Genomic DNA, 16,030 nt, shown 5'->3' with positions numbered 1-16,030 from the left:
GCCTCCGTCTACTCACCTGTAAAATGGGGATAGCAGTCGTATTTATTTCACAGGGTATTCATGAAAAGGAAGTGAGTCAGTATTTACAGAGGGCTTGGACAGTGTCTGGTGCAGAGGGAGGCGCTGGGTGAATCCTAGCAGCCGTGGACAGCTCAGCAGACCTCTTTCTTCTGAGTTCCACAGACATCCTGGGGTAGGACTTCTTCCTGACCTGTGCATAATTCTACACCAAATATCTGTTTTTCTAAATGAAGGGTCACATAGATCATTCCAGAAGAAATTTCACCCTCTCGTTCACAAAGTCAGGCAGTGGATTTGTTTCTATGAAGAAATTTGTTTTCAGAGCCAAATCAGATCTGAAAATTTATAAATTTTAGTCTTATTATTATTAATCCAGAGCCATCAAGTTGTTCAAACACCAAACTGTCCTCCCGTCCCTTTAAGCTGTGTTTCTAAGGTAGAATTTCAGTCATTAACTAATTTAAGAATGGTTTTTTTGAGCACCCCTTGTTCGCTAGGTCCTGTTCTTAGACTCTGGGAATACAGTGGGGGATAAGGTAAACTAAGAATAGGGGCTCTGAGGGGGGATGTTGGATAATAATTAAAAAAATATCGTATTAATGGTAAATAAACAAGGAATGTGTTGGATAGGGATACGGGCTGTGCAGAGCATTGGAATCGCCTGGAAATATCTCCGAGGCTATTTTAGGTTGAATGGTAGGGGAAGCTTCCCCAAGGAAGTGACATCTAAGTGGACGTTTGTATGACAGGAAGTCCTCCTGACACCATGACAGTGTCAAGGTCAGGGAAACCTTTGCAGAGGGAACATCGCAGGTCAGACTCTCACAGAGGAACACTCTGAACAGGATGTGCACACTGGTGGTTTGTTAGCCAGTGCAGGGCACCCAGGATCGACACTGTGAGGGTGCGAGGGAAGGGGCAGAGGGCGTGCTGGCTGCAAGGAGGCTACCACAGGGGCATTAGCGATCCCTCGGGGAGTTCTGAAGCCAGGATGGCCCTGGAGAAGATCTAGGCCTTTTTCCCCCTGCCTTGCCCATCACTGGAGGTAGGCTGCCCCCAGGGAGGGGGTGTAACTTTGGGTGAGGCAGTTCCCTTCGTGTGTGCTGAGGATGGCTCCCCAGAGTCAGCAGTCAACCTCAGCAATCAACCTCTCAGCAATGGGGAAGGGTCACCTTCGTCCTGAAAGTTGACCTGGGCACACCCACAGCATCTGCCACTCTCTCCAGAATGGGAGCAGGCCGGGCTTGTTCGAGGCACCGCAGAAGGTGCCCATGTGGTTGGAGTACAGCCAACAAGGAAGAGACCAATGCAGATGAGGTGGGGCAGGAGGCAGCGGAGTCTGTAGAGAGCAGGGAAGAAAAAGTAGGACATTTCTCTAAACTTAGGAACAGAGTCACGCTTAAAATCATGGTGGAGGCCATGTGACCTCCTCTCTCAAGTACGTTGATTCCGTTCTTTTAGACTAGAGTTTCAGTATAAAATCTTTGTCTTGCCAATGGAACTGAACATACCCTCCATCTTACAGGGGAAAGTGACATAATTTATACTATGTCCACTTTTTGCTCTGGCTGCCAGGGAGTTCAGAGCTAAATCTGATCTTTATATACTTTTCAACCTCTTTCTTTTGTCTAATTTTCTTCTTTCTATTTTTAGTTTGTTAGCTTTTTAGAAAAAGGCAAGTTGCAAATAAATTCAACACATACACATTTTAATTTGATGTAATTTGCACAAAATACATTTCCTTATTTAAAAATGAAAACATTGTAGATAAGAATAAAGTTCATTCTTCACGTATTTCCTTTCTCCTTCTCCAGAGCAAGGCTGTTACAAATGAGACGTACATATGTATAGGTATGTGTTTGTGGGTATATGCATATATATGTGTATTTACTGTCCCTTTCCTAAGCATTTTACGTACTGATGGAAGTTTCTCAACTGTGGTTTTTTAATTTAGTATTTTCTCCTTTATAAAAAGGATGCAGGCATATAACACTAAAAATATTGTTCCATGACCTGTCACACTGTCTTGAGCCACAGCTTGCCTGCTTCCCCAGTGGAATATCCTGAAGCTATACCCATATTAGTCCACAAAGGCAACTTCATTTTAACCGCTGCACAGTATTTCATGTAAGACAGTAACAGAATTCATTTCGCCATTTCCCTCTTGATGTCCATTTAGGTTGTGTCCAGATCTCTTCCTCACCATTACCAGTGGAGCTCCAAAGCACATCTTCATGTGTCCCCTGGCACACACACCTGCTGAAGTGCTTCTTCTTTATGGGGGTCAGGCAGTGGGAGTGCTGGGTGCGCAGAAGAAGTTAATGGGATGGCAAAATTGCCCAAGAATAGGAAGCTAGCTCCACGGTGCAGCATTTCATCATCTGAGCTTTTTTTTTTTTTTTTTGTCTTTTTGCCATTTCCTGGGCCGCTCCCGCAGCACATGGACATTCCCAGGCCAGGGGTCTAATCGGAGCTGTAGCCACCAGCCTACGCCAGAGCCACAGCAACATGGGATCCGAGATGCGTCTGCAACCTACACCACAGCTCACGGCAACGCCAGATCGTTAACCCACTGAGCAAGGGTAGGGACTGAACCCGCAACCTCATGGTTCCTAGTCGGATTCGTTAACCACTGAGCCACGATGGGAACTCCTATCTGAGCATCTATATTCTTCATGTTGTCTCCTCTCTGCAGGGCGAGCGTGCAGCTCCTTAGGACAGTGAGGTGGGCAGGCCCAGGAAAGGACAGCAGCCTCACTGCCAAGGTGGTAGCCGTCGGCCCAAGAGTGCCCAGCTCTCCCAGGACACTTGGCTTGTTTCTGGAATTGGGTTAGGAGCGATGTGCCTTTCTACCTTCCCCCTGCCCCCTCCGCCTTGCCTCGAGCCCCCTCCCCACCACCCTAGAGACCATCCCCGCTCTAAGAACAAATAATACAGCAGCCAAGCAGCCGAAAATAAGCAGGGCCACGTGATCTGGAGGCAGCTCCCAGCAGAAAACAGGCAAATATTGTCAAATGCCTTCTGCCAAACACTTTCCAGCATCCTCGGTCATGAGGTTAGTAAAGCCCAACCCTCTGGGGCTGGTGAGCCCTGCTGGAATCCTGGCCACACAATAACCTCTATTCACAAAGAGGATCTGGGCATGGAAAGCAGCCTGTTCCACCATCCTGGCCTACTTGCCGCCAGCACAAGCCCTTCTCCGCGGCCCCGCCCTTGCGCACACCTCCCGTGTGGCCCGCATGGCCAGTGTCCCTCTGAGTTCCTATGTGCCATCAGCATGGAGGTGCTCCCCTGCCTGCAGTTGACTGGGAAAGTGAGCCCCCCACCCCCCACCCCAAAGGAAGGGGATTGGAGACCAAATTGTCGCTTCCTTGGGAGACATTTTCCTTTCTTTGGAAAATATAAAAATGAAACTTGGGTGATTGATGGGCTTTCAATATTTCAAATCGGTACAAAACAAAAACAAATTCAGTGTTTCTCTTTAAAATGTTCTCTTTTAAATGTTCTTGGAAGCCAGAGGTAGAAAATTGGGCTAGGGACTGTTCCAAAGAGGTAGGCTGATGTTTTAGACCAGCCACAGCTGCTAGACCAGACTCATCGGATATAACCAGTTCTTGACACCTTGCACTCATTTCTGACTGAATTCTTTATTCCATGGTGACATAACCTGATTTGCTTTCACAGTAGGAGTTAGTCTGCTTGGTTCCAGAAAGGGACCATTTTTAGCTCCGAATGTAACCAGAAGTGATAGACAATGCCAACAGGTGTGACCACGTCCTGCCAGAAGCACTCAGCTAGAGATGGGGAAAGGTAAATTAAGCAGGACATCATGACGGATCTAAATGTCTCAGAGAATGAGATGCTAGTTGTAGAGCTAGGTTCTTATTTTTGAAAACATATTTTGTGCCATGGGTATAAAATGGCAATACCATTTATGTGGGCAATTTTGCCATCCCATTAACATTTAAATACGACCATCCACTTCTGGATACCGACATGGAGAAACACTCCCCAGGTGGGCAAGGGGGGCGTGTATGAACATGTCCTTGGCAGCCCTCTTTGTGACGGTGAAGTGCAGAGGAGTGGAGACAGGGAATCGATGGAAAGGGAAGATTGAGGACGGTGCCAAAAAATCCTCTTTGCTGCCACTCAGGGCCCTCAGGGCTCTGGCTGCCAACCCCTAACCTAGGCCCTGACAGATGGGTGAGCAACAGCACAGAGCTTGTGACACTGTGCTATTATACTGTCTAGTTTTTGTTTAAAAAAAAAAAAAAGGACTTGATTAACCAAAAAATGAACAGAGGGATGCCAGGACCTGGCTAATCCCTGGCCTTTCTGGAACACCTATTCTGTAGCTTGTAGGCGAATCGCAGGATTTGAATTAGACTGCTCCAGATGCTGGTTCAATTGAGTAATTTAGAGTGGCAGATATAAATCCCTGATTCAGTCCATTGCTGAGCATTGACCAAACTTACAGGTTGAGCCCACACCCAGGGCGTGCCAGGGTGAGCTCATTGGATCCCCACAAAAACCTTGCAGAGAAGCAGAACTATTACCCCTATTTGAAGAGAAAAGGAAGCCACGGCAGATGACTCAACATAGCAGAGGGTCCCAGAAGGGGGAATGCCAGACTCATAAGAAGACCCTCAACCAGGGAGGTGGGGCCAGCCGTGGTCCTGGGAGAAACACCAGGGACCCACCTGAACTGGTGTGTCTATCCAACTGCAAATCATGGACACAGTTGTTGTTGAATAAAATAGACTGGCAGATTTTTGTTTGTTTGTTTTGGTCTCTTGTAGAATACACCTCAGGCCAGAGCCCACATGAGCCTAATTCCACCATTTTGTCCTTCTTTGTCATCTATCTGGTGGCATTTTCTCCTTGGTTCCCATCTTCCTTCTGAGAATTTGTCAGTTCTTAAAGGCAGTGGTAGAGATAACTTCTTGTTCACTGCTGTATTTGACAGACAAATAGGAGATGCCCAGTAGGTAAATGCAGACTCCCTGGCCACATGGATGTCTGTCCCTGGCACAGAGTGAGAGCTTTAGAAGCATCTTCCCTAAGTTCATACTCCAAGATAGTCCAAGGAGAGCTTTCCTTTTTTTTTTTTTTTTTTGCTTTTTAGGGCTGCACCTGTGGCATATGGAAGTTCCCAGGCTAGGGGTCAAATCAGAGCTGTAGCTGCCAGCCTACATCACAGCCACAGTGACGCAGGATCCGAGCCACATCTGTGACCTACATCCTAGCTCATGGCAATGCCGGGTCCTTAACCCACTGAGCGAGGCCAGGGATTGAACCCACCTCCTCATGGATACTAGTTGGGCTTGTTTCCATTGAGCCACAGTGGGAACTCCCAAGGCGGGCCTTTCTTGATTGAGTAATTTGGAGCGAGTCACTTAGCCTCCTCGACCCCCCATTTCTTGCTCCGTGTCATGGGGTAATGTTACCCATCTTGTGGGAGTGGTGATAGCAAATATGAACATCTCTGGCACAGAGTCGACCCTTGAAAATATAAGTCAAATTTGTTAATGCAAACAGGCTTTTCCTTCAACCACCCAGGTCCTAAGTTTGTTTGTTTGTTTGTTGTTTTGTTTTTTGTGGGGTTTTTTTGTGGGGTTTTTTTTTTGCCATTTCTTGGGCCGCTCCCGCGGCATATGGAAATTCCCAGGCTAGGGGTTGAATCGGAGCTGTAGCCACCAGCCTACGCCAGAGCCACAGCAATGCAGGATCCAAGCTGCATCTGCCACCTACACCACAGCTCACGGCAACGCCGGATCCTTCACCCACTGAGCAAGGCCAGGGATCGAACCCACAACCTCACGGTTCCTAGTCGGATTCGCTAACCACTGAGCCATGATGGGAACTCCCTTATGGTTGTTTTTTTTTTTTTTTTTCTAAGAGGACTCGGTTGTTTGTTTTATCTGTAACAGCCGGCCTTCCTCCCTCCCCCACTGTCTCCCTCCTCTTCCCTCCTTCGCCAGTGTTACTGACCATGTCCAGGAACTATGGTGACATACATAGGAATTTGGTTTGGTCCCTGCCTTCGAAGGTCTTTCAGTCTAAGATGTGAAGTGTCACCTGAATGCTTGATGATAACAGAATAATACCAAGAGTTACCCTCTGTTGAGTAATCTGCAGATGCCAGCTAGAGAGCTGAGGGCTATGCATGGATTCTTGTTGAACCCTCACAGCAACCTTGAAAGATGGTATTGGGTATCGTTTCCTGTATCTGACAGATGACAATAATGAGCATCTGAGAGTTGGAGTCACATACCTGAGACCGTAGTGCTTGCAGAGGCAGATTTCAAACTCAGTGATTCCCTGACTGCAAAACCAGTGCTGTCTCTCAGTGAAGGCTGTGAGAGCCCCAGAAAGATTGGAAGGGCTAAGAAAGCTCCAGGCAGCGGCGAGAACCTCAGGAGCAGAGGATGTGTCTACTCAGTCAAGATGTTTGCCCTATAGGCACAACTCGGCACTCTACTTGTTATCAAATGATGAAAACGTGAATTTGGCAAGGAAGACATGATTAGAGGGTGATTAGCAGGTGGGGTGGGAATTCAACATAGTTTTGTGGGAGAGAAATTTGAGCCGAGCCTGAGAGGGTGAGGCCCAGCCGAGGGAGTGGCCTTCCCGTGGTGGGAAGACCATGGAAGGTGTATAGGGTGGAAGGTGGCAAGATGTGTGTGAGAACCCGCACACAGTCCAGTTGGCTGCAGAGAAGTTTACGTGCAGGGAAATGAGGCCAGAGAAGCCTGGAGAAGTGGAAGAAATCGGGTCAGAGAGAGGGGGCCTTGGGCGCCAAGGTAAGGAATTCTCTGGGGTGGCAAGGGGAGCCACTGAAGGGCTTAGATTCCTGTTTGGCTCTGATTGCTTGGACAGTTTTGTTTTGTTTCCATGTATTTTACAGTCTCAGATCTCTCTGACAACCTCAGTGATAAATTATAATGTTCAGCAAATTTGAAGAAAAGAATCCTGTTGTCTTTTCTTTTTGTAAGATAGAAGAAGAAAGTTTCCATTCCAGACATGTCTGCAAGGACTTGAGATGCGGAGGCCGAACGTGTGGACAAATAAGAAAGCACAGGTTTAAAATGAGAGCAGAGGGAGAGGTTATGCTACATGCCCTCAGATGCTGCGTGCCGAAACCCTGCGAGGAGGTCTTTTTAAAAATGTATACTGCAGAGAATGACTCAAAGCTGCCTCGTAGACCAAGGTCATTATCTCTCCATAATAGGATAGGCTCAATTCAAATATGACCAAGTTGTTAAATAGAAGATCAGAAAATGGAAGAACTGGGGAATGCTTTTGTGATTATTAAAAAAAAAAAAAAATCCAGGTATAATGGAGTATTGTTCACCATGTCAGACTAATGATGTCCTGTAAAAGTGAGGAGGAAAAGAGGAAATTTCATCAGCTAGAAAGAGAAATAATTAACTGCCTTTCTTTCTGCCATGCCTTGGTCGGGGAAGCTGGCATTCCAATTAGCAACTCGAGTACACGCACGGACCCTCCGGAGTTTGTAAGGACATTTGGGGAAAGGTGTCACGATGCTATTCCTATAGAAACTCATCAAGCATCAGATGAGTTCACGCCAATTACATCCCTTCGTTCACAGAGCTTATTAAAATGCTTCATAGTCATAAGCCACCTAGCTACCTTGGGGGCAAGGAAGCTCCAGTAAGAGAAACAAACCGTGGATAAGAATGCGGTTGTTTAGAAGGCGCTGGCCTTTGGCAGGTGACCTTAATTAGCTCAGCCTGTGTGACCTGTGACTTGCACCTGTGAGATTCAAATAGTGTGTTGCTGCGATAGGTTCATTTAACGGAATGTGTCTTAACCTTGATCGCAGATTTCATCCTGATTTCTTGACCGGATTTAGTGAGCAAAGAAGCCACACAAACAACAAATAAAAACTGAGGCACGGGGGCGTTTAAAGTAACTAACGAGTGCAGGAGCCGGGAATTGACCTGGGAGCCCGTGCTCTTTCATCCATTTGGGAAGCATTATTTCCGCCCCAGACTCACCTTCTCAGCATTTCTTAATCTTTCATCCATTCACCCCAGTTAGGAACTTGAGAGCTTCCTTGGCGGCTCCCACTCCCCTCACATCTGGCAGCAAAGGCCCACACCCTCTGTGTTTCCTCTGCCCCCACAGCCACTCCTTCAATCCCTGCTCCAGCATTTCCTGCCCAGACTGTTGACGTAGCTCCAGACTAATCTCATTTGTTCATTTATTCATTTGACAAATACTACTTAGCCTCCGTGTGCCAGGTTTCACTTGTCCACCTTGTCCACTGACCATAGAGGTGCCAGGGTGACCTTTCCAGAGAATAAATTTCATCATGGCACTCCCATGCTCTTAAAAACTTAACTGGCTCCCTGTAACTTTAAAGGATCTTATCGTTTTTATAAGGTAAATTCTGAATAGTTTGAAATGCATGTTAGTTGAATGGGTCCATGGATTTTTATGGTCAAAATTATTTTGCTTAGCAAAGATAAGCTAAAAGAGCATAGCTGGTTATGCACAAAGTTCCAACTGCTCAGATTGCTCTTGTCTATGCATTAGACTAGAAAATGTCCAATAACACAGAAACCTAAAGAACTGACGTCAGGCTTTCTAAGGGAGTTGCCTGATGGAACTCAATAGTCTAAGGTGAAACCTCTGAGATTTGGTTGTTGTTGTTGTTTTTACTTAAGTATAAAGTGTTATTCAGTATAAAAAACTTAATCTATTGCTGGCAAATACCACATATTAAACTTTATTTTTTTAAAAAAAAATTTGTTGGGAGTTCCCGTGGTGGCGCAGTGGTTAACGAATCCGACTAGGAACCATAAGGTTGCAGGTTCGATCCCTGGCCTTGCTCAGTGGGTTAAGGATCTGGCAGTGCTGTGAGCTGTGGTGTAGGTCACAGACGCAGCTCGGATCCTGCGTTGCTGTGGCTCTGGTGTAAGCCGGTGGCTACAGCTCCGATTGGACCCCTAGCCTGGGAACCTCCATATGCCACGGGAGCGGCCCTAGAAAAGGCAAAAAGACAAAAAAAAAAAAAATTGTTGAAGTATAGTTGATTTACAAATGTTGTGTTAATTTCTGCTGTACAGCCAAGTTATTCAGTTATACATACATTCTTTTTCTATTCTTTTCCATTATCGTTCATCACGGGATATTAGATATAGTTCCCTGTGCTATAGAATAGGACTTTGTTGTCTAACCATCCTGTATATAATAGTTTGCATCTATTAATCCCAAACTCCCAATCCATCCCTCCCTCACTCCTCTCCCTCTTGGCAACCACAAGTCTATTCTCCCTGTCTGTGAGTCTTTTTCATAGGTAAGTTTGATTTGTGTCATATTTTAGATTCCACATATAAGTGATATCACATGGTGTTTGTCTGGGTTTGCCCGTGTTGCTGCAAATGGCATTATTTCATTCTTTTTGATGGCTGAGTAGTATTCCCCCCAGTTTGTGTTTGTGTGTGTGTGTTTATCTTCTTCATCCATTCATCTGTCAATGGACATTTAGTTTGCTTCCATGTCGTGAGTATTGTGAATAGTGGTGCTATGAACATAGGGGGTGCATGGACTTTTTTGAATTATAGTTTTGTTGGGATAGATGCCCAGGAGTGGGATTGCCGGATCATATGGCAACTCTTTCTTTTTTCATTTTTTAAGGAACGTTGATGCTGTTTTCCACAGTGGTTGCACCAGTTTACATTCCTGCCAGCAGTGTAGGCGGGTTTCCTTTCTCTACACCCTCCAGCATTTTACTGCATGTTAAACTTTAAATTAGTATCAGCTATTGCTGTTGTTGACTACCTTATTATTATTCCTACAACATCCCAGAAACACTCAGGTCTTCCTGCGTCTGAATTTTTTTTGGGGGGGGCGTGTGGGCTGCACTTATAGCATGTGGAAGTTCCAAGGCCAGGGATCAAACCCATGCCACAGCAGTGACAACCCCGAATCTTTAACCACTAGGCCACCAGGGATCTCCAGAATATTTTTTTCAGTGTTCTTTGAGTGCCAGTCCATCGTCTTCCAAAAAATAACACTTTCCTAGTAATTCTTCAATGCCGGAGGTTGCTAAACTCTTATGCCAGGCCATATTCTCTTGTGTGGCGTTTAAGGAGTCTCCATGCCCCTCCCCATGGTTCTTGTCTTTTAGACACTCCTTTATGTGCCCCTTCTCCGCTCAGAGCAGTGTTTCTATTGTCCAGAGCTTGTGCCACCTTTGTCTCTTCTCCTCGCTGTTCTCCCTGCCTGGAACCCCTCCATCCACCATGGCAGAACACCACAGCGTGTACCACAAATGCTCCCATTGACCAGCTGCATGTCCACAGGCAGATGTGTTTCACTCCCTGAGCCTCCGTTTTCTCATCTACACCATGGGGATGACACCTCCCTCATATGGTTTTTGCAATTGTGGAATGAGATAGTGGAGATACCCTCCGCCTGGTACCTAGTCAGAGCTCAACAGATGCCAACCGTGGTGGTTGTTATGAAGTTCTAATCCCAGCTCATGCTGAAACCTTAATCATCTCTTCTCATCTGCACACTAATCTCTTTATTTTCCCACCTTCCACTGCACCCCTGGTCGGAAGCTTGCAGTTCTCAAATACTCTTATTTCTATGTGTTATTCTCCCCCAATAGACCTACAAAGTGAACTAGGGCATAGATCGTGTCTTACATCAACACAGGAGCCTACAGGAGCCAGACAAGGCACAGAAAATAGATTGGGTGTAAGAAAAACAGGGAGGAGTGAGGACTCTGGCCAAGCCGAGGGCACATGTAACTCTGGCCAATTGTTGTCATGCGGGAATATGGGCCCAGTGCTGCCAGATCTCAGCCTTTCAAAAGAAGCCAGAAATCTAGGTTCTTATGTGAAATGCCCTGAATTTTAAAAGTTGGGCCAACACTGTTCAGGCCAAACAAAGAATGTTTGTGAGACCCCATTTTGTGAACGCTGTGTTACTCAGATGGCCCCTACAAGTTTGTGCATAAGCTGGTTATTTGGACCTTTGAACTCACTTTTCTAGAGAAACAATACTGTGAATGGCATTTAGGGGTCCAGGCTAAACTCGAAGGCTGATTCCCATTCATTCCAGCTCTGAAGCTTAGGATCCGTCCTAAGAAACCTAATCTCTATGTGAAACCATTTTCCCACAGGGAAACACATTTAGAGTTCCGATTGACAACGTGGGCGGCACATAGAATGTAAACCCTTTCAGGACAGGACCTTTGTTTTCTTCACTGCTATTTCCTTAAGTCTAGAACACTGCCTGGCACCCAATAAATATTTGTCGAATTGAAGATTACCTGTGTCTTTATCTATTTGTTCGCCGTTAATCCGTCCTCTGGATGCAAGCAAGGGCCACCTTGCTTACCATGGATTCCCCAGCACCTGTCAGTAAAAAGACATCCATAGCTATGTGTTGACTGAATATTGGATTGAAACTGTCTATCCATCAAACACTTACTAAGCACCTGCTGTGTGCCAAGGAGTATGCTGGACTTGAAAAATGCCAAAATGAATCATACACCACCCCAGCCTCAAGGAATTGGGTTGCCTAGAAAGGATTGCATAAACGATTTCCTGGAACACTTCTAAAAGTTGTCAGGAGTTACTCTGTGTTCCCTTCCCGGAAGGGGGCTTCCCGGAAGGGGGCTGGGGGCAAGATGAGATGACCTGGGACCGTGGAGCATAGGCTTCTTCCTTTATCCGAGTGTCCCTGGGGTTGTTTGGGGGTCTGCGTCATCCGTGGGGTTGGGACATGAAATGATTGAACTGCTTTTCTTTCAACCACATGTTGCAATGAGCTGAAGGAACACTGCCCTTTCAAGTGGGCACCTTGGGAGGCCGTGTCCTCATTCCACTTCACTTACGACAGCGCTGGACCACTTCTTTGGCAAGTGCCCTCAGAGAAAGTTAGAAGCCACTTGAGGACATTTGCTTCATTGCTTTAGCATCATGCCTTGTTTTTGACCCCCTGGAAAAATGGTTGGGAGAAAAGAGTTATTCCAGTCACTGGATCCCTCAAACTTGGTTCCAAATGACTTGGGTTTGTGTCCTAAAATCCAATTCATGATCAATGGAGAAATATTTTCTGTTGGTAAATTTATTGAATAGTATGTGCCCCATGCTCTGAAGGCAGCAGGGCCCAAAGGGAAGGCCCCAACCTGTCAAGGGCCCCAGTGGTTTTGTTGGAAGGGATGTTTAACCTGCCAGCATATCCATGACAATGGAGGCCAATTCTTTTGGTCGCCTACATTGTGGTATTTGGGATAAAGATGAAAAAAAAACACACAAAAACTGCAGCTAGTTTATTTTGATGTCCCCGATATCTAGCACAAAAGCTGGACATGTACGTGCCCAAAAATGTTTTCTGGAGAGGAAAAGTGGATGCTGATGAGGTCCAGCCCCGACTAAGCACTTGCCACACACAGGGCCCCATGCAGGAGCATGTCACGTGTTACATCTGATCATCACAGCAATCAAAACAGGGGTTATAGTCAATATTTCCAAAGGGAAACTGAGGCCTGAGGTTGCATAACTTAATCGATGTCACCAAGGCAGAAGGTGACAAGGCTACTAGGTGGAGAGTCCCTATCCAGAACCCTTGACCTAAACTCATTGAGAAAGTAATGGGTGTAGAATCATATGAGCCTTGAATAGCAGAAAAGTTGCACCTAAAGAAAACAAGCAGGTCAGCTCCCGGCTGTGCTCATAAACCCCCCTCAGTCCGTGGGTGAGCGACTGTCTAGCCGTCCAGCCTCTCCTGGAGGCTGTTTCCCTCAGCTGCTCTAGTCAGAAGAAGCTCCAAGACTTTGACACCTATTAGAAACGGCTAGGAGTTCCCATCGTGGTGCAGCGGAAACGAATCCGTCTAGGAACCATGAGGTTGTGGCTTCAATCCCCGGCCTCACTCCGTGGGTTAAGGATCCAGTGTTGCCATGAGCTGTGGTGTAGGTCACAGACACGGCACGGATCCCACATTGCTGTGGCTGTGGCGTAGGCCAGCAGCTGTAGCTCCGATTCGGCTCCTAGCCTGGGAACTTCCATATGCTGCGGGTGTGGCCCTAAAAAGACAAAAAAAGAAAGAGAGAGAGAGATAGGGAAAGAAAGAAAGAAAGAAAGAAAGAAAGAAAGAAAGAAAGAAAGAAAGAAAGAAAGAAAGAAAGAAAGAAAGAAAGAGAGAAAGAGAGAAAGAAAGGGAAAGGAAAGGAAAGGAAAGGAAGAAAAAGAAAGAAAGAAAAAGAAAGAAAGAAAAAGAAAGGAAGGAAGGAAGGAAGGAAGAAACAGCTATACGGTAGCTTAGCTTAAGGGGGCAATGGCAAGATCCTGTATCATTCTTTGGAGTATGGGGGAACCTGATGCACCCAGAATGTGGTCAGGCCAGTGAAAGCACAGAGGGACTGGGATGTGGGCTGGAAGAGGGACCTGAGGTCCTACCCAAAGGGGCCAGGAATCTGATCCTGCCAACCTGCTAACTCCGTGTCTGGCCTTTGGCAGTTTTCTTTGTCTTCCTGGGCCTTGATTTCCCCACCCATAGGACAAGAGTTATTTCTCAGTTCTGCCCAGCTCTGGCAGAGAACTAGAAAGAACAGATCTTTCTTGCTCGGGGTTTGCTTATTGGGCTTTTATTTCTCCAGGCTGGAGGAGAACTATGAGATTGCGGAAGGAGTCTGCATTCCTCGCAGTGCCCTGTACATGCATTACCTGGATTTCTGCGAGAAGAATGACACCCAGCCTGTCAATGCTGCCAGCTTCGGCAAGGTGAGTCCAGCCTCGCCAGGCTTATTCCTTCCTTACTCCCTCTTCTAAGTAATGTATGAACTGTTCCTAATCATGTTTTAAAACATCCAATTTTTTCTTTTCTTTCTTTCTTTCTTTTTTTTTTGTTTTGTTTTGTTTTGTTTTGTTTTGTTTTGTTATCAAAGTAACTACTTTGGTTATTTTGCTATAAAAATTTCAAACACGTGTTAACAAACCAATACCAGACCAAATACCCAGAGTAAGACCAGAGTGTTACACATTTCACATAATTCAGAACTGTTGTAAAATCAAAGGGAAGGTCTACCTTAAATGTCTTTGGTACTTAATTTGCAGACAGTAACTTTTCTTTGAGAGGCAAATAGTGAATTCGCAAGTGTGTTAGATTTATGTCAGTGAGCCACGGAGAGGCAAACTGCTGGGCTTGGTGATGTGAAAGCCTTGGAGAGACTGGGCAGTGGCCTTACGTCGTTAGCTTGGAGGCCTGGGAGTCCTCAGCTGGGAGTGGTACTGTTTTTAGTGTCACTGCAGGGCTGACTGTTCTCTCTCCATTATGATACAAATACACTGCAGGAATTCCCACTGTGGCTCAGCGGAAACGAACCCGACTCGTATTCATGAGGACAGGGGTTCAATTCCTGCTCACTCAGTGGGTTAAGGATCCAGCGTTGCTGTGAGCTGTGTCGTTTGCAGATGCGGCCTGGATCCCCTGTTTCTGTGGCTCTTGTGTAGGCTGGCAGCTGCAGCTCCGATTTGACCCCTAGCCTGGGAGTTTACATATGCTGTGGGTGCAGCCCTAGAAAACAAAGAAAAAAAAATACATTGCACATTTAAGGGTATCTCTGAAAAAAACCACTGATCATTTGTGTTCAATAAGCCGAGGAAGGCTGTCAGAGCTCTCTCTAAGATTCATCATACGTTTATCTGATTGATAAAAATCCAGATTTTTTCTTTTATACTCTGAAAATACCCAATTTGAGTCAGTACATCTAAACTCTTTTCCTATTAACGTCTTTTTTCCTATGTGCAGTTTTTATGCATCTGCTCACCAAAAACACTTTCTTACAGTATCCCTTACTAGTTTTCTGAGTGTGAGCATAACAAGAACAGAAATGGCAGGGAGCGGTCAGGGTTGCAGTTGCAGAAATTCCCTTTTCAGATCCTTAACAGATAAATTGTTCAGCAAGAAAAAACAAAAGGCAATGTTAGGCCTGAGCCAACGACTGCGGAGAGTCTGAAACCGAGTGGCTGAGCTCCGGCTCCACTCAGTAAATGAGAAGGTGCTCTGTGGTGACTCGGGAGGGAAAAATGTCTGCATGATGCATTAATGCTCTTTCTCCAAAGGGAAAAGAAGGTTTTCAAGAAGTCAGTGGAGAAACCACCGTCGCCGTTTCTTTCATTCATTTCTTCAGTCCGGCAGTGTTGCCCGAGACAGGCTGTGTGGCAGGCCCTGTGTCAGGCCGCAGAGACTCAGAGGGAACCCAGGATGGGCCCTGCTGGGGAGGGGCTCCCTCCCAGTCCAGGGAGGGGGACTTCAAGCCCCTCAGCAGTGGGAGGAGGACAAGCACAGCAGGAACATTCCCCTCCGTCCACACACTCCCTCGAGGAGGCCGCAACGGAGGGTCCAGATGAGGCTTCTCAGCTGCAGGGACAGGTTGGGTGAACGCAAGACGGAGACTCCTAGCTCTCCTGAATTTGCCACTTAACCTCTCTGAGCCCGTGCCCTCTCAGCTGTGAAATGGGAAAGTAACCCCTTCCTTCTCCGTGGGATGCCAAGAGAGGATGGCGGATGATGTAGGTGCTGTGCCCTCAGTCATCTGCTAGCACAGACATTGAGTAATACCTACTATGTGCCTTTTCTGTTGTTGTTATGAAATCTCCACCAGATACTTGCGTGCAGATACAAACAACCATTTGTTGTCTTAGATTCTGCAACACAAAACAACCCCCCCCCCCCAAATCCCCTCACTGTTTCTAGAAACTCCAGTTGGCCTGTGTAAACTATTCCTTTTTCAATTCCTTTTTCTCTTAGATCCTTTTGTAACCCTGTGGTCCGCTCAGGGTTTCCTTGACTGCGTGATCTCGGTAAAATTGACTTAACTCTGCCCCTCCTTCTGGCACCCTGGTTCCATTGCCATTTCGAGTCTCCTGTCTGCCCCCAAGATTTCAACAAGTCCCCAGGGTGTCTGCATCCTCAAAGTCACCTTGACTTGGACTCTTCCTCCCGTATCTTCCCCCTCTCT

At 46.3% G+C, this 16,030-nt stretch overlaps 1 protein-coding gene across 5 annotated transcripts in view; it reads left to right on the top strand.

Moving 5' to 3' along the window:
• RFX4 (regulatory factor X4) overlaps positions 1-16,030 on the top strand; it is a 168,505-nt gene that overhangs the window by 57,175 nt on the left and 95,300 nt on the right. For all 5 annotated transcript variants that reach the window (XM_021091569.2, XM_021091568.2, XM_084955470.1 and 2 more), the window contains exon 4: positions 13,667-13,790. In XM_021091569.2, the coding sequence (XP_020947228.1) occupies positions 13,667-13,790 (124 nt within the window). The remainder of the gene's footprint in view (positions 1-13,666; positions 13,791-16,030) is intronic.

This window comes from Sus scrofa, chromosome 5 (genome assembly GCF_054392235.1).
Source record: "Sus scrofa isolate SSC_HxYL_T2T_F1_AM1 chromosome 5, Sscrofa_HxYL_maternal_Yorkshire_Landrace_v2.0, whole genome shotgun sequence".
Classification (NCBI taxonomy): domain Eukaryota; kingdom Metazoa; phylum Chordata; class Mammalia; order Artiodactyla; family Suidae; genus Sus; species Sus scrofa.
This window is presented reverse-complemented; position numbering and strand designations above follow the sequence as displayed.